At 40.4% G+C, this 26,365-nt stretch overlaps 2 protein-coding genes across 2 annotated transcripts in view; one reads left to right on the top strand and one right to left on the bottom strand.

Moving 5' to 3' along the window:
- Positions 1 to 26,365, top strand: part of LOC132871269 (syntaxin-1A-like) — a 422,244-nt gene that overhangs the window by 136,346 nt on the left and 259,533 nt on the right. The gene's annotated exons all lie outside the window — the stretch shown is intronic.
- LOC132871599 (gamma-crystallin M2-like) lies at positions 23,053 to 24,206 on the bottom strand. Its single transcript, XM_060905879.1, has 3 exons — positions 24,186 to 24,206; positions 23,459 to 23,704; positions 23,053 to 23,337 (listed from the first exon to the last, which is right to left on the bottom strand). The coding sequence occupies exons 1-3, from the start codon at positions 24,204 to 24,206 to the stop codon at positions 23,053 to 23,055; spliced, it is 552 nt and encodes a 183-aa protein (XP_060761862.1).

Below are 26,365 nucleotides of genomic sequence, written 5' to 3'. Positions count from 1 at the left end.
ATTTAATGTTTTTACCAAATTAGCTTAATGAATGCTAATTTGTATAATTGGTTTTTACTAATTTTTCAAACTTTGTATTCAGTATACAACCATCTATGTACCTGCCAATTTCCATGTAAATATATTGAAAATTAGAATAGTTAAGAAAAAACATTTGCTCTCATTGGTTAATGAGGCCCATTTTGGACCATGTGATTCTCATACAGAATATTACAGCGGTTTTCTAAAAATTAAGCCGTTTTTTCCAACTTTGATTTGTAATATCTCAAGAATGGATAAACATATTTTAATTCTGTGAAATGTATATTGTTCTGTGTTCAATTCTGAATTCAGTGAGACCAAGCAATTTGGATTGAATTTGAATTTTCACTTGATATCCATACTAGTAGTATCCATACTAGTAGATATACACACTGTTAGTATCACACTGTTGGAAATCATGCTAGTGAACATTCCCATTTCACCAAGAATCTTCCAAACTAATGTTGCATAGTATACATTTCAATGCAGAATGTGTCATCTTGCACATCGGAAACACATTTATGGCTGCAGATTCTTGAGATAAAATGTATGATGTGTATGGAATAAAGCATGATGGAGCATGCTTTTACAAGGAAAATAATCAGTGATGGAGAGAGGTGGGTAGAGTAAACAAAAAACGCGCTCAAAAGTATTTTTACTTTATAATAATGAAGAAACCTTTTATTTGTCACATGCACAGTGAAATTCATCCTCTGCATTTAACCATCAAAATGTAGCCATGGCACAATACCACTTTTTGTTTTCTGATACTGATCCTGAAAACTTAATCAGTATCAGATTGTCCAGACCCAGCCAGTATTTTTTTTTTCTTTACAAATTTCACAAAAAAAAAAATAAAAAAAAAAATCAGAAAATCAATCCTAACAAAAATTGTCATTAAAAATGAAGTTCCAGTTCTAAAAATAAATCTCTTCCACTTGTTATGGGGTTGAATCAAACTTTTCTTTTTCTCCAATATCCAGTCCACCATTTTTGCTGGTATTTGCCTGATACAGATTCTGTATATCAGGTCAGTGCTATGGCTAGTATTATTATACATACAAGACATGTTTTTGATGGAATAAAAACATGTTCTATTTCCTTCTAGCATGTTTCATTTATTTGGTTTGATGGCATGCAATATTGTTAGCATATCGCTTATCCTACATGTATTACATCACGATACCCAATGAAGAATGAGTGTTGAATATGGTTTACAGTATTGCATGGTTGTCAAGACTACATGACGTCACACGTCGGCGACGTAAAATTTCCGCACTAGTGAGTGACTGTGACAATTTGTAAACAAGCATGGCTGCCAAGTTTGCGTCGTTAAATTCGGAAGATTTTGAGAGAATTTTGAAAGAGAAAGACATGTTGAACACCCGAAAGGAATGTGCATGTATAAAAATAATGGCCGGCTTTTTCATAGTATATCAGATGTATTCCATTCAGCTACTCGTCTTCGACTCATTCAGTATCATATTAGCTGAATGGAATATATCTGATATACCACTCAATGTCAGCAAATATTAGTTAAATGTCACTCAGATAATTTTCATTATAAGGTCGTCACAGAGCCTCTATCTGTACCATCTGTCCTTGAGCCCTGCAGCATCTTTACTCAAAAAGCCTCTGAAAGGAGGTGTTGGACACGTGCACACACACAGGTGGGGTTTACATTAGACCGTATCAACGGATCATCAGATTAACGTTTTTAAAACGATTAGTGTGCACACAGCAACACCAATACACGATTCCCGTGCACACAGCAACACCAATACACGGATACGCTCGGCTCCGCAGGCATCCTGCGCTCCAAATCACTCCGCCCTGAACAGCGAGTGCCCTCTGGAGGGTGCGCACTCCAGCCCTGCGCAGCTCACAGAGCGCGGGAGTGGAGTGCACAAGCAGTGATTCGGGACTGAGCCGCTGTGTGTGTGATCCCAGCGCATATCACTTACCACTTGCAAGTGGAAGGATGGCAAGCCTAAAGACAATCATAACTACACAATGGGCAGTATTTGCATCAGTATTTGCAGTATTTTCATACTTTTATACTCTTTTTAATGAAAAGTGATACAAGGCGGAAGTCCACGCCGTTTTTCAGCAGTCGTGTCACATGACCAACGCCAGCGAATCAGGAAGGTGGATGTCACAGTGACGTTGTCCAATGACGACGCCGGCTAGAGCTCAGCACAGCGTATCCGCGTATTCTCAATGTTTACACAGCACCGGACCAGACACGATCTGGATTGAATACGTGGACGCTGGCGGATTCCCGTTTCCCGGCGTTTCCAGGCGTTTTAATGTAAACGGACAGTGCATCCGCGAAGAAAATGAGACAGATACGGTCTAATGTAAACTTGGCCACGAACTCTTGTGCTTCCCAGGCTGCATTCATGTCATCATTGACTGGACCATTATTCCCACATACATCTTAGCCAATTTAAGGCTGCCACATTGAGCATTCATTGATCTGTTAAAGAGCACTCTGTCTGCTTCTAGCGTCATACCAGAGACAGAGATAATGCATGGATGGGAGTGTGTAAGGATGTGCCATCAATGAGGGTCAAAGAGTGCAATTAAACTCCCCACTCATTCAAGGGCCTGTCAGTAATTAACAATTAAAGGGCAGATTCGACAGGATGGAAGACAGCACACAGACCACACCAGCCTTTTGCCCTTGGTTGTGACTCCCTCCCTTATGCCTCTGAGTGCTATTTTTAAAAATAAATTTCAGAATTACATTTTTTTTCAGTCACACAGAGAGATCAGACAAGGCAAAAGCTCGAGCAAGCAAGAGCTATTCTATGTAAAAGGGGTCACTAATGCTCATTTTGTGTTCATTTCCACTGAGAGACAGCAGCTCGCTAGTGCATTAGTGAAGTAGGACAATTAGAGCGATGGCTGAAACAACACATTCCTAAAAATAAACCACAACTATTGCTGTTTTCAGAAATGTTTATTGCGAATTGCTATCTAAATCCCCCAAGTTTAGTTTTACTTACAGGAGTCAGTTATAGAAATGAGGACTTATTTCAATATTTACATTTATTGTAGTTTCAGGTGGCACAATGGTGCCTCAGAGAAAGAAGGTTCCGGGTTTGAACTCACCGGTTGACTGTGTAAATTTTGCATGTTTTCCCGGTGCCTCTGACAGCCCAAAGACATGTGGATGCGAAGAAGCAGCCTTTGTCACATGCACTCTTAAGCACAGCAAAATTCCTCTCTGCATTTAACCCATCTGAAGCAGTGAACACGTGCATGCACACACACATACCCAGAGCAGTGGGCAGCTATGCTACAGCACCTAGGGAGCAGTTGGGAGTTAGGTGCCTTGCTCAAGGAGGGGTATGTCACTCAACTTGCCTCACATTTTTCCTGCCAGTCCTGGGAATCAAACTGGTGACCCTTTGGGCCCAAGGCTGCTTCTCTAACCTTCAGGCAATGGCTGCCCCCTAATATAACGGTCTCATTTAGAGGACGTATCGGATATTATTCTTTCCACATTTACTGGATATGAGCAATCGTGTGCTTTGATTTGGCTACTCTACTACAAGGATATCAGCTCATATACCAGGAGTAGAGAAAAACAAAATGATGGAGCATGTTGCTGAACTAACCAGGACGAAACAAAAAATAAATTTTTTCCTGAGACGTTTTAGTTCTGTAATTTTCAAACTTCTTTCAGCTTTTGAACCAGTCTAAAATAATTCAACAAATTTTAATGCTTAAAGATGAAGAATGTAAACAATCCGGCGAAATGACAGTAGCAATTTGTGAAAAATGCTGTACTTCTTCTTGCAAAATAAAAGATGTGTTAACATCAAATACTTTCATTCCATATTTTGTTGCTTTTGTATTTTTTGGGGGTTTTGTTTTCGAGTAGAGTTTTTATTTCGTCCTCTGTTGGTTCAGCAACATGCTTTTGCCATTTTGTTTTTCCTCTACTTACGGTATGAGCTGATAGTAGAGTAGCCAATCAGAGCGCGTGATTGCTCATATCCAGTGAATGTGGATAGAATAATCTTCTCTACAGGGTGCTGTCATGGTCAAGCCATTTCTTGTCACATGACCACAGGCACTTGTATCACATTGTTGTCTAATTTAAGGAACGCTTTTTATCGCACACCTGGTTGATTTTTCTTTAGTTGTGGTCACCCTTGTTTGCATCATGATTATGTTGTTATCTAGCTTCACTGTTTCTCGTTTATATTTTATCTATCTTGTCTTTCATTTATCTGGACTTGCATCTGCTTTCATCTCTAAATCCAGACAGGTGTATGAAAAGTCAGGAACCACTGGGAATATGTTGAGTGAATATTTTATGTTGAGCAAACTCTGCAAAAAATGAGAAATTATACATATGGGCCACTTTTTCCATGGAATAAAAACATGTATTCTGTTCCCTTTTAGCAGGTTTATTGATGGCATGCAATATTATTATATCCCTCATCCTCCATGTATTACGTGACTCTCCCCAGTGGAGAATGAGCATGCAATGTTACAATATTGCATGTTGTTAAGACAACACGATGTCATACATGAAGATCCAATGACACAACTTTTCTATTGCACATGCGCACAATCATTTCTTTGTTGGCCGGGAGAGAGAGAAGACGGGGCTGTTTCAGTGCTCGGTTTAAGCACTAAGGACGCCGTAAGGACATTTACACGAGGACGCTGTCGGGTAAAAACGACTAAATATTTTATCGGAAGTGCCTTTCGTCTACATGGGGACGGCGTTTCCGAGGCTGAAAAACGGAAAAAATTGAAAACGCCTTCCAGAGTGGATAAGTTAAAAACAGCCCCCGTTGCATATCCGTCTAAACTACCCAATACGCGAAACTCTGTTCAGATCTGCTCACATCGGGTACGCGTTTACATCATACATATGTCATATACTGTACATGCCAGCCCGGGAAGTAAGTAAAAAAGTAAGAGCATGTCTGATTACATCGATCCAATGGACCTTCAAGCTGCTCTGGCAGCTTTAATAAACGTCCAGGAGTCCTTCGAACATCTATACCGAATCTGCACATGTACCGTTAATGAACAGAGGCGGGTATAGTATGCTCTTACTTTTTTACTTACTTTCTTACTTGCCATAGCCAGAGTAGTCAAAGTTTTCGCGGCGCAGATGTGCAGATCAGACAAGACGGAAGACGTTGCGCATGCGTGCAGGCATAGCGGAGGTCTTTCACAGCACCACCTAGCCACCTGACATGCACATCCAATTGAATTCCACACATTTATGCGTCACCGTATAGACGCAGATTTCCTCCTTGAAAACGGTCGTGTTGACGTGGAAAAAAGTGAGAACGAAAACGGACTTTTGCATTTAATCTTCCGCATTAAATATATGGAAAAACTGGAAAAGAGACACGTCAGAGACGTAAAACTTCTGCACTCGCAAGTGACTGTGGCAGTTTGTTCACAAACATTTCCATGAGGTTTGCTTAATTAAAAGCTGAAGATTTAAAGAGAAAGATGCGCTGAACACTTGAAAGGCTACAAAAACTTCACTGGATATTCTTCACGCATATTTACAAGAGAAAAACAGACCAACGGACATCGAAAAACTGGAAAAGAGAGCAATTGAAGAAATATAAAGTTTTACTTGGAGGTGAGGAAAAGTGACAGAGACTTTTACAAGAGGACTTCACTCAGCTAAGCCCTTTTGTTTTGAACAACTGCAATGGAACAATTAACTACAACCAGAAGTAACTTTGAACTTGAACTGTCTACCTGTATATAGCTTGTATATAAGTTGGGTTGTTGTTCAGGCTTTTTGGACTTGTACCATTTTTATTGTTAGAACTTTGTACATGTACATTGGATTGACAGAACACTGAATTACATTCGATCAGAATCAGCATTCAATGTTGGTAAGTTACCCCCCCCCCCCCCGTTCTTAACTTTTTATAAAATCTATAATTGTTCCATCGAATGTGTATATCATCGATGGCTTTTTTTCATGGTATATCAAATATTCCATTCAGCTACTCGTCTTCGACTCATTCAGTATCATGCTAGCTGAATGGACTATATCTGATATTACCACTCAAAGCCAGCCAACATTATTTAAATGTATAGAGCGTAAGGGTCAGCATGTAGAGCATATGTTGTAAGTACAGTAATAAAAACAAAATTAAGTATTATGTAGTTTTAGTCTCGTTAGTTCCTGATGTTTGGAACACCCTGTAGATCCAGTAATGTAATAAAAAAGAGCACATGATTATAAACATGATTTGCCTTGCACCCAGAACTACAAACTGCTGTTGTAGAAAATTAATCAATGCCTTCTGACCAATTGGAATGGAGTAATGAACAGCATAGTAGTCTTATTTTTAAAATAATTATGAACTTGTACAAAGCATTTGTTTGTTTGTTTTTTTTCCTTCCTAAATTCCAATATTTATTTCTGCTTTGCTGCTACTGTCATGGCTGTGTCAAGCTGATGTTCTTGTTTTGTATGATGGCTCTGTCTCTTATTTCTCAGTTTGAATACAAACCCTAATTAGGCTATATTAAACTCGATTTGTTAAAGGATAGAAGCATGCAGCTCTGATGCAACCTCATGTAACCAAGGTATTCCTATGTATGCAAGGATTGTGTATGTGTATTGTTCTTGGACACCACAATGCATGGTGTCCAATAGCAATACATAGAAATATAATGGCAGTTTAAGACCTAACTGTGAAACGGGAAATTTTCCAGAACAATTTACCCTTTAGAGAATTTTAACTTTACAGTTTTTTACATTGACATTTAAATATTTGGCAGATGCTTTTATCTCAAGTGGATTACAGTGAGCGAGAGGATACGATCCAAGCAAACAAAAGTTCAAAGCCTTGCTCAGGACCATCTGGCAGTCATAAGATTTAAAAGAACAAGCTTATGATTACTCACAGCGAAAGCTCACTGTTTTTTATGTCTGCGCTTGTCATTTTTAATACTTCTCTGTATTCAGGAGCAGCAGATGAGAAAAAGAAATTGGCTGTAACTTATAGCACTGTGATTGCAAAAGGGATTCATCGTGAAATTTGCCAGAAAAGAGAAAACAATAATTAAAATGATGGTTAAAACAGGTCAAGCTTTAAATGTGTGATGAAGCGCATACTATAACCAATTCAAATTCATGGAGGGAATTTAAATGGAAGGTATTAATGAGATTCTTCCGAATGCCAGAAATTTTGGCAAAAGTGGGCCCAACACACACTAATACATGTTGGATAAAATGTGGCTCACAAACTGGCAACCATATTCACATATTTTGGATGTGCCCGAAACGGAGTACAACCCCGAGTCCAAAAAAGTTGGGACGAAGTACAAATTGTAAATAAAAACAGAATGCAATAATTTACAAATCTGAAAAAAAAAACTGATATTGTATTCACAATAGATCATAGACAACATATCAAATGTCGAAAGTGAGACATTTTGAAATTTCATGCCAAATATTGGCTCATTTGAAATTTCATGACAGCAACACATCTCAAAAAAGTTGGGACAGGGGCAATAAGAGGCTGGAAAAGTTAAAGGTACAAAAAAGGAACAGCTGGAGGACCAAATTGCAACTCATTAGGTCAATTGACAATAGGTCATTAACATGACTGGGTATAAAAAGAGCATCTTGGAGTGGCAGCGGCTCTCAGAAGTCAAGATGGGAAGAGAATCACCAATCCCCCTAATTCTGCGCCGACAAATAGTGGAGCAATATCAGAAAGGAGTTCGACAGTGTAAAATTGCAAAGAGTTTGAACATATCATCTACAGTGCATAATATCATCAAAAGATTCAGAGAATCTAGAAGAGTCTCTGTGCGTAAGGGTCAAGGCCGGAAAACCATACTGGGTGCCCGTGATCTTCAGGCCCTTAGACGGCACTGCATCACATACAGGCATGCTTCTGTATTGGAAATCACAAAATGGGCTCAGGAATATTTCCAGAGAACATTATCTGTGAACACAATTCAGTGTGCCATCCGCCGTTGCCAGCTAAAACTCTATAGTTCAAAGAAGAAGCCGTATCTAAACATGATCCAGAAGTGCAGATGTCTTCTCTGGGCCAAGGCTCATTTAAAATGGACTGTGGCAAAGTGGAAAACTGTTCTGTGGCCAGACGAATCAAAATTTGAAGTTCTTTATTGGAAATCAGGGATGCCGTGTCATTCGGACTAAAGAGGAGAAGGACGACCCAAGTTGTTATCAGCGCTCAGGTCAGAAGCCTGCATCTCTGATGGTATGGGGTTGCATTAGTGCGTGTGGCATGGGCAGCTTACACATCTGGAAAGACACCATCAATGCTGAAAGATATATCCAGGTTCTAGAGCAACATATGCTCCCATACAGATGACGTCTCTTTCAGGGAAGACCTTGCATTTTCCAACATGACAATGCCAAACCACATACTGCATCAATTACAGCACCAAGGCTGCGTAGAAGAAGGGTCCAGGTACTGAACTGGCCAGCCTGCAGTCCAGATCTTTCACCCATAGAAAACATTTGGCGCATCATAAAATGGAAGATACGACAAAAAAGACCTAAGACAGTTGAGCAACTAGAATCCTACATTAGACAAGAATGGGTTAACATTCCTATCCCTAAACTTGAGCAACTTGTCTCCTCAGTCCCCAGACGTTTACAGGCTGTTGTAAAGAGAAAAGGGGATGTCTCCCAGTGGTAAACATGGCCTTGTCCCAACTTTTTTGAGATGTGTTGTCATGAAATTTAAAATCACCTCATTTTTCTCCTTAAATGATACATTTTCTCAGTTTAAACATTTGATATGCCATGTATGTTCTATTCTGAATAAAATATGGAATTTTGAAACTTCCATATCATTGCATTCCGTTTTTCTTTACAATTTGTACTTTGTCCCAACTTTTTTGGAATCGGGGTTGTACATTTTGGAAAGAGATGTTTGAGACACTGATGGAATTATTTCAACAGAACCTCTCGAGATCCAAAGGTGGCACAACTGGGCCTATCCCCAGCAGGTTTTGAGAGGAGAGTGCAAAAAAAAAAAAACTATTGCAAATGTTATTAGCAGCAGCAATCAAATGCATTACAATTAAGTGGTTGAATCCAGGACCCCCCCCCCCCAAAATACATGATATATGGATTGAGAGGATATAGGGAATTTTCCAGATGGAAAAGATAACATACTCTCTGAGACTCCAGGGACACACATTTGTCAAAAGGTGGGGTCCTGCTACTGCTCTGCTATCACAGCAAGTGATTTTGATTTCTCCTGCACAATCAAATTTATACTGCAATATGTACATATACACCATACACACTCCTCCCCCTCTTTTTTTAAAATTCATTTTTCTTGTTTTTATTTATACTTACTTATTTACTCAACCGAGAGTGCAGCGGCTGGGATGAGAGTCAGCACCTCTGAGGTCATGGAAAAATTCACTTTTTTTTTTTTCCACTGCTGGAAAACGGTAGAGTGCTCCACCTGAGTTGGGAATGAGTTGCTGACCCAAGTTAAGGAGTTCAAGTATCTCGGGGTCTTGTTCACGAGTGATGTTAAAATGGAGGGTGAGATGGACCGGCGGATTGGGACTGCATCAGCAGTAATGCGGGTGTTGTACCAGTCCGTTGTGGTAGAGAGGGAGCTGAGCTGGAAGCCAAAGCTTTCGATTTACCAGTCAGTCTAGGTTCCAACCCTCACCTCAGCTTTGGGTAGTGACCGAAAGGATGAGAGCGTGGATACAGGTGGCTGAAATGAGCTTTCTCTGTAGGGTGGCTGGGCTCACACTTGGAGGTAGGGTGAGGAGTTCAGACATCCGGAGGGATCTTGGAGTCAAGCTGCTGCTCCTTCATGTCGAAAGGAGTCAACTGAGGTGGTTCAGGCATCTGATTAGGATGCCTCATGGGTGCCTTCCTTTGGAGGTTTTCCAGGCATGTCTAACTGGGAGGAGACCTCAGGGTAGACCCAGAACACACTGGAGAGATTATATATCTCATCTGGCCTGGGAGCACCTTGGGATCCCCCCAGGAGGAACTGGAAAGCGTGACTGGGGAGAAGGACGCCTGGAATACCCTGCTTAGCCTGCTGCCACCGTGACCCGACTTCGGATAAGCGCAAGAAAATGGTTGGATGGATGGATTTACTCATTTAAAATATTTATAACTATTGATGGGAAATTGTTTCATTTTGAATGTAAAAACAAACTGCAAAAGTGTTGTATAGGCATACACAATGTTCAAGCTTTAATTAAAAAAAAAAATTCAAACTTTATACTGCAGCCACCACAAGAACAATTAGGCTTCTACCGTAAGTAGTGAAAGTGAACATGTAGTATATGGATGGCTTTTCTAATACCGATCAGGACTTCTGTTAACACTTTGAGTGTCATTTAACTCGCATCATTCCATGTCTTATTAAATCGGAACCTTAAGGAGGCACTGGAGTGAAAAGAGGATCACTGAGGATGGCAGGTAGGTGTGTGTTTATTAGCTCAAGAGGTACTACCAAATCATGGATTCCCAAACTTTTTGCTGACTTTTTTTCTTTTAATTTTAAAGAAACAAATCAACTGACATCCTCTCAGTACGTATTTATTCTCTGAATATAATACAAGTATTCCCATATTTAAGAATATTAACATTTATATACATGTAAATGTGTACAGTAATAATGTGGCTATTTATTAGAAGCTGGGTAGCATTTAATTTTCAAACGTTCCACTAACCGAACACATTTTTATTAAAAATATTTATTTATAGGCTATTTATTTGAGTTATTGGGGTTTGGATTAAACCCATTCAATTCAAGCAGGTCAATAACTACAAGAACTCCGTTATAAATCTAATAATTTTTGGCATTTTGAATTTCACCACTGTAACTATAACATAGTACTGTGCAAAAGTCTTTGGCACATGTAAAGAAATGCTGTAGGCCAAAAATGGCTTTAAAAAAAATTAAACTAAATGTTTCAGTATTAAAAAAAAAATACTGTAATCAGTAAGCCATAACAAATGAAACAAAGTCAATATTTGGTGTGAGACGACCCTTTGCTTTGAAAAGAAAAAAAAAGTAGTCTCAGGTCCAAGGAGTGCAGTTTTATAAGGAAATGAGCTGTAGGTTTTATTGAGAATCTTCCAGAATCAGCCACAGTTCTGGACACTTTTTTGTCACACTTGCTTCTTAATTTTGCACCAAAACCCAGTAGCTTTCATTATGTTTTCATTTTTACTCTGAAAAGTGGTCTCGGTGGCACGGTGGTGTAGTCATTAGCACTGTCGCCTCATAGCAAGAAGGTTCTGGGTTCGAGCCCAGTGGCCGACAGGGGTCTTTCTGTGTGGAGTTTGCATGTTCTCCCCATGTCTGCGTGGGTTTCCCCCCACAGTCCAAAGACATGCAGGTTAGGCTAATTGGTGGCTCTAAATTGACCGTAGGGGTGAATGGTTGTTTGTCTCTGTGGTGGGGTTTACATTAGACCGTATCAGCGGATCATCAGATTAACGTTTTTAAAACGATTAGCGTGCACACAGCAACACCAATACACGATTCGTGTGCACACAGCAACGCCAATACACAGATACGCTCTGCTCCGCAGGCATCCTGCGCTCCAAATCACTCCGCCCTGAACAGCGAGTGCCCTCTGGAGGGTGCGCACTCCGGCCCTGCGCAGCTCACAGAGCGCGTGAGTATAGCGCACGAGCAGTGATTCGGGACTGAGCCGCTGTGTGTGTGATCCCAGTGCATATCACTTACCACTTGCAAGTGGAAGGATGGCAAGCCTAAAGACAATCATAACTACACAATGGGCAGTATTTGCATCAGTATTTGCAGTATTTTCATACTTTTATACTCTTTAATGAAAGGTGATACAAGGCGGAAGTCCGCGCCGTTTTTCAGCAGTCGCGTCACATGACCAACGCCAGTGAATCAGGAAGGTGGATGTCACAGTGACGTTGTCCAATGACGACGCCAGCTAGAGCTCAGCACAGCGTATCCGTGTATTCTCAATGTTTACACAGCACCGGACCAGACACGATCTGGATTGAATACGTGGACGCTGGCGGATTCCCGTTTCCCGGCGTTTCCAGGCGTTTTAATGTAAACGGACAGTGCATCCGCGAAGAAAACGAGACAGATACGGTCTAATGTAAACTTGGCCTGTGTCAGCCCTGTGATGACCTGGCAACTTTCCAGGGTGTACCCTGCCTTTCGCCCATAGTCAGCTTGGGATATTAAATTTACCAAATAAGACATCACTGGCGCTCACTGCTGCTCCAATACAAACTTTTTTTTTTTCTGTAACATTTTATTTTGTGCTGGGGAAAAAAACTCCGAATGTTTGGAACGCTAAAATGTTTTTGTCCTGACTCGATAATATAATATAGACGTCATAAAACCTTGAACCATGGTACTAAGTGATGAACCATGAATGAGGCAAAGGGAAGTTGTGCTGTGGCACGTGTGTGATTTGCAAAAAATGAGAATGCTAATAAAACTAATATGCAGACATTACACAAAGCGAAGTGTTCCATACAGTATTCTGTGAAGGTGTAGTTGATACTAGGGGTGAAATGCAATAAATATGAACCCTTTCACTATACTCCCAAAAACAGTGGAGTACACTGGATGAAACCCAGATTTAGAAATGCCAGCACTCTCAGCAGTCTGTGATTTCTGGCTCTGACAGTTCCTTAACCTCAGCTCCATCACTTAGGCTCATTATTAGTTGCAACTAGTGATGTGTGCGGAACTGTTTTTTATTCCCACTTACAGTTATTATATTTGTTTGTATGTTCTGTTCTATTTCCCAGAATATAAACAAACTAGAAGCCTATGCAACCATGACCAAGCAGTTACTAAGGATGAATGACTCAGCGATGTCCACAAGCGCAGGCGACCGGCGGTTTTCTCTGCCTACACAGATGGTCTGCTCTGGCTACTCAATCCCGGGGGAGGGAGTGCCTTTCAATGTTCAAGCAATTTACATCGTCTCCACTGCCCATAATTTGCTGCAAATCCAATTATTCCACCACGAAATTGTCTTCCATTTGGGTCTAACATGACCGGAAGTGACGCCATATTTGTTGTTTGATTCTCGCGCTCTGATTAGCTGAGCCGGACCACGTGACCACACTGTAGCAGACAACGGTAAAGACGCAGTTGGTGGTTGTTGCAGACAATTTCACTCGGTTTTGACAAAGTGCTACCGAAGAAGAAACTAGAACCTTCTGTGGGCCAAATAAATATAAAGTCCAGGTTTTCTGCCGGTTTGTACACAAGTCGTAATATTTTTATATCAAAGAATTTTCATATCCAGAAGCTACTCAGCATGCCTCAGTTCCCATAGAGATGTCTGGTCCTTTAGCCAAGGATTCATACTTATGAAGTGCAAGTGCAAATTACTAATTGTGTACAAATATTTATGCTGAAATTAAAACTATACAGTACACAATACCACACCAGAAGCACATCACGTACATTACACATGCACCAAATAAGCTCACCATGTAGTGATCTTACAGAGCCAGGCAGTGTATTACAGAGGGGAACTGAGAAAGCCAAGCGCACACACCTGGAGGGAAATTTCATACATATTTTGCAAGTATTTTACAGGGAAACAGTTAGTAATTTATGAGCTGAGAATGCACCAAAAGGCATGTCCATGCATTATCCGTAACCGTTTATCTTGTGCAGGGTCGCAGGCAAGCTGGAGTCTATCCCAGCTGACTATGGGCAAGAAGCGGGGTACACCCTGGACAAGTCGCCAGATCATCGCAGGGCTGACACATGGAGACAAACAGCCATTCACACTCTCAGTCACACCTATGGTCAATTTACGGTAGAGCCACCAATTAGCCTAACCTGCATGTCTTTGGACTGTGGGGGAAACCGGAGCACCCGGAGGAAACCCACGCAGACACAGGGAGAATAAGCATACTCCACACAGAAAGGCCCCTGTCGGCCACTGGGTTCAAACCCAGAACCTTCTTGCTGTGAGGCGACAGTTAGAGTCCTGCAGTCCCGCGGGACCCAACGCAAAGCAGTGCGGCGCGGGACAAATTTTGAAAGCTCATTGTGGGCGCGGGCAGGAGGGGGAGGTGATAAGCTGCAGTCCCGCTAACTAAAAACGTGTTTAAAATAAAATTTATAAATTATTAATTTATGTCTATCATATATAATTTGTGCTGGATATTTTATTTGGCATTAATAAAAACATTTTAAGATGCCTAAATTTGCGGATGTGGTCTAATCTCGCGTACGTTTCCGATTCCTTTCCGCTCTTCCGTGTTTGAGATCTCCGATCATGGTAGAAGAGCAGAGCTCCTCTAGTGAAGCTCACAGTGCTTCAGAAGTAAGTGCTGCTTTAAAAAGAAAGTAGGGGGCGGGGCACCATCACGCTGTGTCTTTAAATTATATTAATTTCTTATAGGCCTACTTGTATTTCCTAGAATGTAAATGTGAGGAGTGACATCTAAGCTATGTACAATATTCTTAATATCCACTGTAGATTTTGGTAGGTGTGTTGGGTATCTCTGTAAAGCCTCAGCTGCGCATGCCGCCTGGCAATGCGCACCCTCGCTACGTGCGCTAGGTGAAGGATCGGTCAGTGGAGAGCTCAGCTAAGCTCAGCATGTTTAATTCCCCAAGCCAATGACAAGAACTTTCGTGAGAAATAACGTGAACGTCTGCATCATGCGGGATTTGCGGGCGGGAGCGGGACTGAAAATCATAATTCTTTGCGGGACTGCACAATGCGGGAGCGGGCGGGAGTGGGACTGAAAATTCTGTCCCGCGTAGACCTCTAGCGACAGTGCTAACCATTACACCACCATTCCAGACCCGCCTACCATATATCAGATTTTCTGGAGAACCCTGATGAATAAAAAAATGCACTGTGTTGTGCTCAAACAGATGTTGCCCTGTAAAGATGTGCAGGAAGCTTTAAGAGAAATGTTGAATCCATGAGAAGCTTTTAAGCAACCAAAGAACCCTGGGTGAACACCCCCCCCCCCCGACTCTCTTTAAGTCTCCATTTTAGAATTTAGCAAATATAAAGTAGTTTTTTCATTTTATATCCCTCCATTTTTATTTCACACAACACCATGATGGAACAAAAATGAGAAGGTTGAAAGTTTAAACTGGATCTCCAGTAATGACAGAAACACTGACTTGTCATAGAAAAAAATATGAAATGGAATCTCATACAGAAGCAGTAATATCTGTTCAGTCTGAGATTTATGTCAATTGTCTCCTTTTGACCAAAGAATTTATTTTGCTCAAACAGTTCATTACGTGTGTGTGTGTGTCTGGTGCAAAAATATTGATATCCTACAAACTCATTTACTTAATGACCCTTAAAATCCATCTGCATTTTAGAGCTATTTAAGGCCTCCGCGGCACACCTCAGCCTGGTGATTGATAAACCGAGCTCCCAGCGGAAAGAAGCCAATTATCAGTGTATTAAAAATGCACATGCAGAAGGCAGGCTATTAAGGACATAATGAGTGCTTTTATATCACAAAGGAGCAGAATGACGAAGAGGATGGGGGATGATGCATCATATATTGCAGGTTTGATGAGTGTGATTTTAATGTTTTGAAAGAATTAGGACAGTAAGGAATGTAAAACTGCACTGCTGCCTCACTGTTTCAGGGCAGAAGGATGATGTCTGTTTACAATATTACAGTAGGCATATCAGACATTTGCTGGCCGTGCTGTAAAAATTGTGCATGCAGACGCTCATCTAAGTTTCCAAATCTGTCATTGCTTAACACTCTTGAATATTTTCTATTATGAATACTATCATTCTATCATTAAAAAGCTTATCTCTGCTTTCCAAAAAAATGTATCGCGTTAAGATCTTTTCAGTACTTTGGGAGTAATGGCAGATTGAAGTTGGTACAACAGAGTGAAAACTTTGCTCACGTGACATCGGGAAACTGCCGGTGCTTTTTGAGTCCCTGGAAAGCAGTCAGGCTCTCTCCCTTCTGATCGGTTTCCAACTGGATTACTCGTGAATATCAATGAGAACTTTTATAGGGATGTTCTCTCGCTCTCACTGTTTCTGAGATGGAAAAAATGGAAAAGTTATAAAGAAAAAAACATTTGATCTCACTGATTAATGAGGCCCATTTTAGACCATGTGATCCTCATACAGAATATTACGGCAGTTTTCGAAAAATTAAGCCGTTTTTTCAATCTTTGATTTGTAATATCTCAAGAACGGATAAACACTGTAATTCTGTAAAAAGTATGTTCTGAATTCAGTGAGATCAGTTTCAAGCAAGTTGGATTGAATTTGAATTTTCAACTGATTTGCCTATTTTGCTAAATTATATAGGGAAGGTGTCACAGTTAGGAATCCATTTTTGTTTCTCAGATTATTTTCTGCCAGTAATGTCAGCAATTGGGAATCAATAGGTGAATTTACTTAAGTCGCTCTAAAGTCAAGTCAAGTTTATTTGTATAGCGCTTTTAACAATAAACATTGTCGCAAAGCAGCTTTACAGAATTTGAACGACTTAAAATATGAGCTAATTTATCCCCAATGAGCACGGCTGTGGCGACAGTGGCAGGGAAAAACTCCCTCAGACGACACGAGGAAGAAACCTCGAGAGGAACCAGACTCAAAAGGGAACCCATCCCCATCTGGGCAACAACAGACAACATGACTATAACATTAACAGTCCTAACATAAAGTCAGCTTCGCTGATGCTGTAAACCCCCCACCGACGGAAACCTGAGCGCAAAACCGTTCATGACAACTGTAGTCCCAAAGTCAGCAAGTCAACTGCAGTCCCCAGCCACAAAAGCACCACTGCAAGAGTCCAGAGCGTCCTCCAGGTGCGACCCCCAACTGTCTACATGGGGCCACCCTCCACAGGAGCAATGATGAGACTCCAACCAGACACGGCACCAGGATGGATCAGGCAGGTCTGAGGAGCAGAAGAGGTCAGCATCTCGATCCCAGGACCAACATGTAACTCAGAAGGACAGATTTTGGGGGGGTAAGAGAAAGAAAACACAGGTTGTTAGGTATGTCCAATGTCACCTGAATAAGTCGGAACAGTATACATATTGCACTGAGTACAAGCAGGAACTTGGGCAACTAACTGTGACAGCATAACTAAAAGGGGAGAGCCAGAAGGTAACACAGGCATGAGGGAGCCCTGGGACACAAAGCAGCCAGCCACTACCGTCAACAAACTCGAGTGAGCAAGCGAGTGGGGACTGACAGCATCCATACATGCCAGTTTACCAAAACACACTGTCTGAAGACCCTCCAGATCTACACCTTTACCTCATAAACACCATAAACAAAAGGCTTGACTAAACAATTATGCTTTCAGCCTAGACTTAAACGCTGAGACTGTGTCTGATTCCTGAACACTACTTGGAAGGCTGTTCATTAACTGTGGGGCTTTGTAAGAAAAGGCTCTGCCCCCTGATGTAGCCTTCACTATACGAGGTACCAGCAGATAGCCTGCACCTTTTGATCCAAGTAGGCGTGGTGGGTCATAGAGGAGCAGAAGTTCACTCAGGTACTGTGGTGCCATTCAGTGCTTTAAAGGTCAATAGTAGTACTTTATAATCAGTACGAAATTTGATTGGGAGCCAATGCAGTGTGAATAAGACGGGTGATGTGGTCATGTTTTCTAGTTCTAGTAAGGACTCTTACTGCTGCATTTTGAACTAACTGGAGCTTGTTTATGTACTTATTGGAACATCCAGACAGTAAGGCATTACAGTAATCCAACCTGGAGGTCATGAAAGCATGAACTAATTTTTCCGCATCATGTAGTAACATTAAATTTCTTATCTTAGCAGTATTTCTGAGATGAAAGCTATCCGGGTAATGTTATCAATGTGAGTTTCGAATGAAAGACTGGGGTCAATAATCACTCCGAGGTCTTTTACTGCTGCACGTGAAGAAACAGAAAGGCCATCCAGAGTTACTATGTAATCAGAAAACTAACTTCTAGCTGCATGTGGTCCTAGTACAAGTACTTCAGTCTTGTCAGAGTTAAGCAGAAGGAAATTAATAAGCATCCAGTGTCTAATGTCTTTTACACATTCCTCACTTCTCTTAAGCTGGTGTCTCTCATCTGGTTTTGCAGAAACATACAACTGTGTGTCATCAGCATAACAGTGGAAACCTAATACAATGTTTCTGAATAATATCACCCAGAGGTGACCTATATAAAGAAAAAAAGCAGTGGACCCAAGACAAAACCTTGTGGAACACCAAACTTTACCTCAGTACATCTAGAAATATCACCATTTATATCAACATGCTGATAGCGATCAGTTAAATAAGACCTGAGCCAGGAGAGGGCTGTTCCCTTAACTCCCACAACATTTTCTAGTCTATCCAGAAGAATGGAATGATCAATGGTATCAAATGCTGCACTAAGGTCAAGCAACACAAGCAGCGAGACACAGCCCTGATCAGACACCAACAGTAGGTCATTTACTACTTTAACCAGAGCTGTCTCTGTGCCATGATGAGGTCTAAATCCTGACTGATACGTTTCATGGATGTTATTCCTATGTAAATATAAGCATAACTGCTGTTCCACAACTTTTTCAAGGATCTTGGAGATAAAGGGGAGGTTTGATATTGGCCAATAATTGGACATCTGACAGGGATCAAGGTCAGGGATTTTTAATCAGGCGTTTGATAACTGCTAGTTTAAAGGATTTGGGTACATAGCCAATCATAAGAGAAGAATTTATTATTTTTTAGAAGTTGTGCAATTACTTCAGGTATTATCTGTTTGAATAGATGTGTAGGTAAGGGATCTAGTACACAAGTTGAGGCTTTTGATGTCGAGATTAATGAAAGTAATTCAGTTTCTTTTAGGGGAGTAAAACATTCTAATTGATGATCTGATACAGTTATATTGTTAACTATAGGGTCACTTACATTGTCTGACCTTAAATTAGTAGTTTGAATTTTTTGTCGGATATTCTCAATTTTGTCATTAAAAAAATTCATGAAGTCGTTGCTACTACATACTACAGGTGTGCATGTGTCTACAGTGGACTTCTTCCTGGTTTATTTTGTTACAGTATTAAATAGGAATCTAGGATTATTTTTATCATCTTCTATTAGGGAGGAGAGATATGTTGATCTAGCAGCACTAAGAGCTTTTCTGTACTTCAGGAAGCTCTCCTTCCATGCTAATTTGAACACTACCAATTTTGTTTGACACCATTTACGTTCCAATTTTCGAGTGGTCTGTTTATGTGCGAGCGTCATCATTATACCAGGGTGCTGATTTTTTTGTCTCTGACCATTTTCCTTTTAAGAGGAGCTACCGTACATTATCTAAGGTATAGCGAAATATTGACTCTAAGCATTCAGTTGCCTGATCAAGTTCTGCAGAGGCTGACAGTGACCCAGTCAAAGTTGATAACTCTGGGAGATCATTTATAAAGCTCTGTGCAGTAGTTGACGTGAATGTACGTTTAATACAGTAGTGTGGTGAGATGCATATAATTACTCAGACATATTTTGAATGAGATGAGATAATGATCTGAGAGAACTTCAGACTGTGGAAGTATGACTATATTTTCTACGTTTAACCCGAATGTTAGTATTAAATCAAGGGTGTGACCACCATTATGGGTCGGTCCTATGACATTCTGATTGATCCCTACTGAATCTAAAATGGACACAAACGCTCTTTTCAAAGGGTCTTCTGGGTTATCAAAGTGAATATTAAAATCTCCGACAACTAAAGCTTTATCTAAGGAAATAACCAGATTTGATCCAAAATCTGCAAATTCAGAAAGAACTCAGAATATGGCCCCGGGGACCTGTAAATAATAAGTAACGGAATTAACTGGGTAGACTTATTTTTCAAGGCTACATACATTATATGAGTATGAAGAACTTCAAATGCATTAAATTTATAACTAGGTTTTTGTGTTACACCTAGATAATCATTATAAATAACTGCAATGCCGCCTCCTCTGCCAGTTAGACGAGGCTGGTGTATATAACTGTATCCAGGAGGACTCGCTTCATTTAATGCTGTATATTCATTTGGCTTAATCCATGTTTCAGTTAAACAAAGTACATTAAACTCCTGATCAGTAATGTGTTCATTAACCATTAGAGCTTTAGATGTAAGAGGTCTAATACTTAATAGCCCCACCTTTAGATCAAAGGTGCTGGCAGCAGCTGTACAGTCAGTATGATCTAATTTTATATTGATTTAGGTTACTGGAACAAACTCTCTGAATTTCTACCTTTTTGTTTAGCTCGGGGAACAGACATAGTCTCGATGTAGTGGACCCTGAGTGACTGACTCTGTTCAGCTAGCAAACAGGTTTAGCCTGTTCATCTGCTCCCTGGCCTTGGCTCTGGATCGTCAGAAATTAACTAGGCCTGTTCTGAGACTATGACCTATGCTGCAGGAAATGAGAGCAGCACCTTCCCGAGTGAGATGGATACTGTCCCGCCCTAACAGGCCAGCAGTGCCCTCAAAATTAGCCCAATTATCTATAAAGCCCACACTCTTTTCAGAGCACCACCTGGACAGCCAGCAGTTCAGCGACCATAAGCTGCCGTAAACTACATCGCCATGACGCATTGGGATGGGGCCAGAGAATACTACAGCATCGGACATCGCCTTCGTTAATTTAAACACCTCTACAAAGTTACTCTTGGTAACCTCAGACTGACGAAGGTGTATATCATTAGCTCCTGCATGGATAACTATCTTTGAGAACCTGTGTTTGCCTAGGACCCTAAGATTACCTGCTATGTCCGGCACCCTGGCTCCCGGTATACACCTGACTAAAGCTGCTGGTGCCCTTAAAGACTGAGCTAATTTCATGTGCCGTATGATGGAGCCCCCTATAACCAGAGCTCTTTCAGGTTTCTTAGTGGGTGCATCACTAAGGAGAGCAAACCTGTTCGGCACGTGACACGGAGAGGAGTGGTGTTTCCGTGGGCGAGCCTCAGCAGTAGCTTTGGCTCTATGCTTATGCCGCCGAGTCATCACCCATTCAACTACTACTTTGACTATGTTCTGAAAGTGGCCGCCTATGAAATTGACAAAGCCTTTCCTGATGGCTGGGGTATCAATCTCGAATTCAATATCCCGTATATGTGCACCAACAGGGAGCAGCGGCGTGGTGGAAGAATGTGTGGAGTGGAGGTAATGAGGTGGATACTTTATGCAGATGCTGCTGCTCTTTTCTGTAAAACAACGAGTGAGGCACAGCAACTTCTCACCATAATAGATAATGTGTGCCAACAATTTGGGCTTCAAATTTCATTCAAGAAGACCAAAACACAGGTATTTAATGATGACGATCTTGCAAAACAGCCAACACTATTCAGCATTAACAGTCAAGTTGTGGAAAATGTCAGAGAAGTCATGTACCTAGGGCAAATGATAACTGAGGAAAAGGGATGTTTCACTGAAATTCGTGTGGCCAGGGCAAATGCAAAATTCAATGAGCTTTGCACTGTCTTAACAGACAACAATGTCAACCTGTGCACAAGATGGAAAATCCTGGGAGCGTGTGTTAGATTGCAGTTAATTTATGGTACACAAGCATGGTTTCCTAATGAACAACAACTAAATAGACTTGAAGTTTGTTGGCACCAGATACTACAGAGCATGGTAAAAGGAGGGTGGAAAAGAAAGAAAGCTTCAGAAGAAGTTTACAGCTTTGTCTACACAAACGATGAAATCCAGAATATCATGAAGACGATACCCCTCAGAGATTTCATTTACTTACAATATCTGAAGTACATTGCACACATATGTAGAGCTGACAACACTGCAATCACAAAGAAGGTCCTATTTGTGAAGCCGAGTAGGAGATATTACAGGGATCCATGGATAAAGATCGGACGGTTGTTGGGAACATCAGTGGACCAGGCAAAGAGATTGACACAGTCCAAAAAGGAGTTCAGCAGAGTGATCCACCAGCGATTCACTCTGGCTTTTCGTTGACTAGGTCAACAACAGAGAAAATAAACTGTACTGTCGTCCCGCTGTAAGGGCTCTAATGCCAGAGTTGGGGGATTACTAACTTCACCTAGGGCATCCAGATTTTCCCTACAGAAACTACACTGTTCTCATTCTCACTGGCCTTCTCTAAAGCCTGGACACGCGCTTCTAACACTATAATCTTCTCCGTCAGAGAGCTAACTAATCTGCACTTATCACAAATAAAGCTATCGCTAGCGATGGAGGAAGAATGACTAAACATCCTACACTCAGCACATGGAACAAGCTGAAGATGTGCCATAATGAAAAGATTCACGCACCTTAATCAAAGATCTGTTGATATTAAAGCAGATCCGAATATTAAAGCAGATCCGCAGTGATGTCTTATTTGGTAAATGTAATTTTTTCTCTTGATTTTTCAGGGAGTTCCAAGAGTAGCTAAGAAGCACGGAAAGGGCAAACTTTCTGACTAACTCTGTTTAACTTTAAATGATGAGTAATGTCTTCATCACCTGAGCTGATTGTTTCCAATCCAATAGTCGCTGCCATCCAGCACCTCCTTTTGGTCAGCCTTGACAGCCCAGTTTCTTCTTTTTTTTTTTTCCTTTTTTTCAGTCCTCCAGTTCAGCATGCTCTTTCTGTGGGGTGATTTCAAATCATTTCCTAAGAAATGGCAGCCAGACTGTTTGGCTGTCATACAGCTCATCAAGAACAATCTTCAGTGTTTCAACATTGATAACACAACTGGCCGTGTATCCAGGATTGTTAGTTGGCACTCTGCTTCTTCAAATGCAGACAAGGGTAAAAGGAAAGTGTTTTGCATTTTTGTATCCTCAAGCAGAGGTACTCAGTAAAGTTTTAGCCTTTCCACCTCTGGATCCACTGGACCCACTGGTCACTCTGCTTACAATGATGGTTCAAAAACCTACAGTGGTACTCGTTCATATAAAAACGCAGTGATCATACCCTACCTACATGATTTGAACAGGGACCATATATAGAAACCACCAGGAGACAGATGACCTAAATTACTTTTTAAACATTTTATTGAGTATTTGCACAATTTGATTAGTTTAATACCAGGAATCCATAATGCGCCTCATGCTCATGAACCTCATTCCACTCATTCCCATCATCTCCCTGAAGTTGCGGTACTCTCCGGGCCTGAAGTACCACATCCTGCCTCTGTAGTGGGGATGCTCGTACATGAGCCAGTGGCCATCCATAATGTGGCACGAGTGGCATCCGCCTGACCAGTGGTAGCGATCCATGATTGAGTCGCAGTCGTCAGTCACATCCATCATCTGGCCCATGAAGTTCTCCCTCTCATACATCCTCATTCTGTAAGAGCCTCTGTACTGTTTTATGGAAGAGAACAGTGTGAGAGAATTTTAGCAAAAAAAACCCAAAAAACAAATCCTCACTCATTATTGCAGATTGAGAACTTATGTTAGCAAGTAGCAGAGTTGATTAGCGTACCATTGGGATCATGCGGCAGGACCTGATCCAGTTATTGCCCCAGCCCCACATGTTCATGTAGTCAGAGTAGTCGCCCCTCCTGAGGAAATACTGGTTTCCCATGAAGTTGGGTTGATCGTACACCATCCAGCAGCCACTCTCCACTCTGCAGGAGTGGCAGCGACTCAGGTAGGAGGACATGTTGGAACAGTCACTGCTGCACTCATAGGAGCGGCCCATAAAGTTCCTGTCCTCATAGAAGATAATCTGGTTTTGGGTAGAACATTTCAGGTCAAAGCAAGATCACAGAACTGTCATGTTCTTGTCATAACTACACTTATCTCCTATAGGTCCAGACCATCTTTTTAGATTTAGAATAAGCTTTGTTAGTATACAGTACCAGTCAAAGGTTTGTACACACTTTCTAATTCAATGGTTTTTATTTATTTTTATGAATTAATACACTTCATGTCTTAAGGTAATTATGTACTGTCATTTCTCTTTAGTGGTTCTTGATTAATATGGATTACGACAGGTGTCAAATAGAGTTATTAACAAAATGGATGAAATGTCAAATAGAGTAAAACCAGCTTTCGGTTTCATATTTTTCGACACTTTTATTCCACTTTGCTGCTCTCCGGTTAATATGACCTGAATGTATGCATATGTATATTTTTAGTCAACTTTAGAATGGATCATTTTGTTCCACACAGTAGTAATACATTATACTGTAAATTGTTAATTAAACTCTGGTACTCACCCTGGCCATAGTGGTGTTCTTTGTCACAGCAGTAGATTTGGTTATTGGAGCAGTTTCCAGTTGGTGAACTGATGCACTGCCATGTTTAACCCCTGAATTTATACCTGACCAGAACAAAACAATGTGTACCTCCTATTGTGAAATGTCCTGAGCAAGCAACAGTGAACAAGTTGAAGTGCATTCGTTACATTTCCATGTGCCTCGGTTCTCTATAAGACTTCACAATGGGACTGATTGGTGAGACAAAGCAGCTGAAATCCATTCTTTTTTTATTTCGTATGTCCATTAAGCAAACTGTACACAATTCATACACTAAGTACACAATAGACTTGGTAGCTTTAGTATTATTACTTCTATATCTGTCTAAATAGCACTGTTTTTTCCATTAAATTTTTCTATTTATACCGTGCCTGCAAAGGATGACCTCTTTAATTTTCTGTTTTATTTACATGAAGCTGAGCATTAGAGGCAGCATTTTATAATAATTGCACATTACAATGCTCATCTATTCATAGGATGCCAGAGAAATTGTTTCTTACAGTTCTTAAATAGCATTATTAGATATAATCAAAATTACATATAATGCACAAATACACACAAAATGTGGCTAGATTATGGATATCTGTCTATCAGTCCATCCATCTAATATCACTTTGGCAGTTTATTTAGGCATATCGGGTGAAAATTCAATCCAAATTGCTTTAAACGGCTCTCACTGAATTTAGAATTGAGTGCAGAACATCATACTTTTTCCAGAATTAAAATGTTTCTGTTCCTGAGATATTACAAATCAAAGATTGAAAAAATGGCTTAATTTGTAGAAAACTGCCCTATTATTATGTATTAGGATCACATGGTCCAAATGGGCCTCATTAAACAATGAGATCAAATGTTTTTTCTTAATATTTTTGTATATTTTTCAAGATATTTACATGAAAATTGGCAGGTACATAGATGGTTATATACTGAATACAAAGTTAAAAAAAAATGGTTGAAACAAATTGTCAATTAGAATTTAATTTGTATTAATTATGCTAATTAGGTAAAACATTAAATCGGTATGCTCTCACAAGTGTGTGATGATAGTCTTCTTCCTTCCTTCCTTAATTAATTAATTGCCCCTGACTTTTTTTTTTAAAGATTTTTTTTGGGCTTTTTCACCTTTATTGGATAGGACAGTGTAGAGACAGGAAATGAGTGGGGGAGAGAGAGAGAGAGAGAGAGAGAGACAGGGAGGGATCAGGAAATGACCTCAGGTCGGAATCGAACCCGAGTCCCCAGATTTATGGTATGGCGCCTTATCCACCTGAGCCACTACGCCCCCTCCCCCTGACTTTTTTGGAATGGCTTGCAGGACTGAAACACAGAAATTGATGTATATTAACAAATGAAATGACGTTGACTGGACCAAGTATGAAATATCTTGGGTTCATGCTGTCTCTGCAATGAAGTTCAACTCAAAATAAATTTAGAAATCACTGCTCTCTTATTTTAATTGCATTTTCCATACTGTCCTAACGTTTTCTGATTTGGGGTTATACAATCTTTTAAGGAAGATATTTGTTTATATTTGTAGGTGGGATGTTGGATTTTTTTGCTAGCTATTTCTCCAGCTAATTATTAAGGAAGTCGGAGTCAGTACCGCAAGTTACTCGTAGGAATCTGAATGTCTGATTAGCTATGTATAATTTGATAGAATACTGCTGTCATTTTATCAAGATTAGCATTACATTGAAAAACATGAATTAATCAAGCAAAATAAATAATTTCATGAGATTTTATTAAAACATTTTTATTTACTAATGCACAGCAATATCCAAACATCTGAGTTCAAGAAAGAGAAACAACAAAGCACGAGGTCAATCCTCACTAGACTTGCAATAAAGCATGTAATAATCTGCAGGTCTTATGAAATTAACTGGAGGCAAGTAATTAAAGTACGATTTTCATGATTGATCCAGATAGATTTATTTGTTTGTCTGTTTTTCCTGAAAGAAAAAAAGACACCCTCCTATCCATATCCTGAGAAATCTCAAGGCATTAAGAAACTTAGCTTTTTTTTAATGACTTGGCTGCCTCAAGCAGACATTTTGCTGATGAAATGAAGGAAATTAAGTTTAGAATTGCCTACCAAGGTTCCTTATTTCATTATCTCTTTACATCTGAAT

Source organism: Neoarius graeffei, chromosome 23 (assembly GCF_027579695.1).
Source record: "Neoarius graeffei isolate fNeoGra1 chromosome 23, fNeoGra1.pri, whole genome shotgun sequence".
Classification (NCBI taxonomy): Eukaryota; Metazoa; Chordata; class Actinopteri; order Siluriformes; family Ariidae; genus Neoarius; species Neoarius graeffei.
Note: the sequence above shows the minus strand (reverse complement) of the source record. Positions and strands in the feature narration are given on the sequence as shown.

Excerpts from the sequence above, each read along its gene's own strand:
- LOC132871599 (XM_060905879.1), bottom strand. The coding sequence starts at position 24,206 with ATGGCCAGGGTGAGTACCAGA. Across the intron at positions 23,705-24,185 it reads TGGCCAGGGTGAGTACCAGA|ATTATCTTCTATGAGGACAG; the intron begins GTTTAATTAACA and ends ACCCAAAACCAG. Across the intron at positions 23,338-23,458 it reads CCTGCCGCATGATCCCAATG|TACAGAGGCTCTTACAGAAT; the intron begins GTACGCTAATCA and ends TCCATAAAACAG.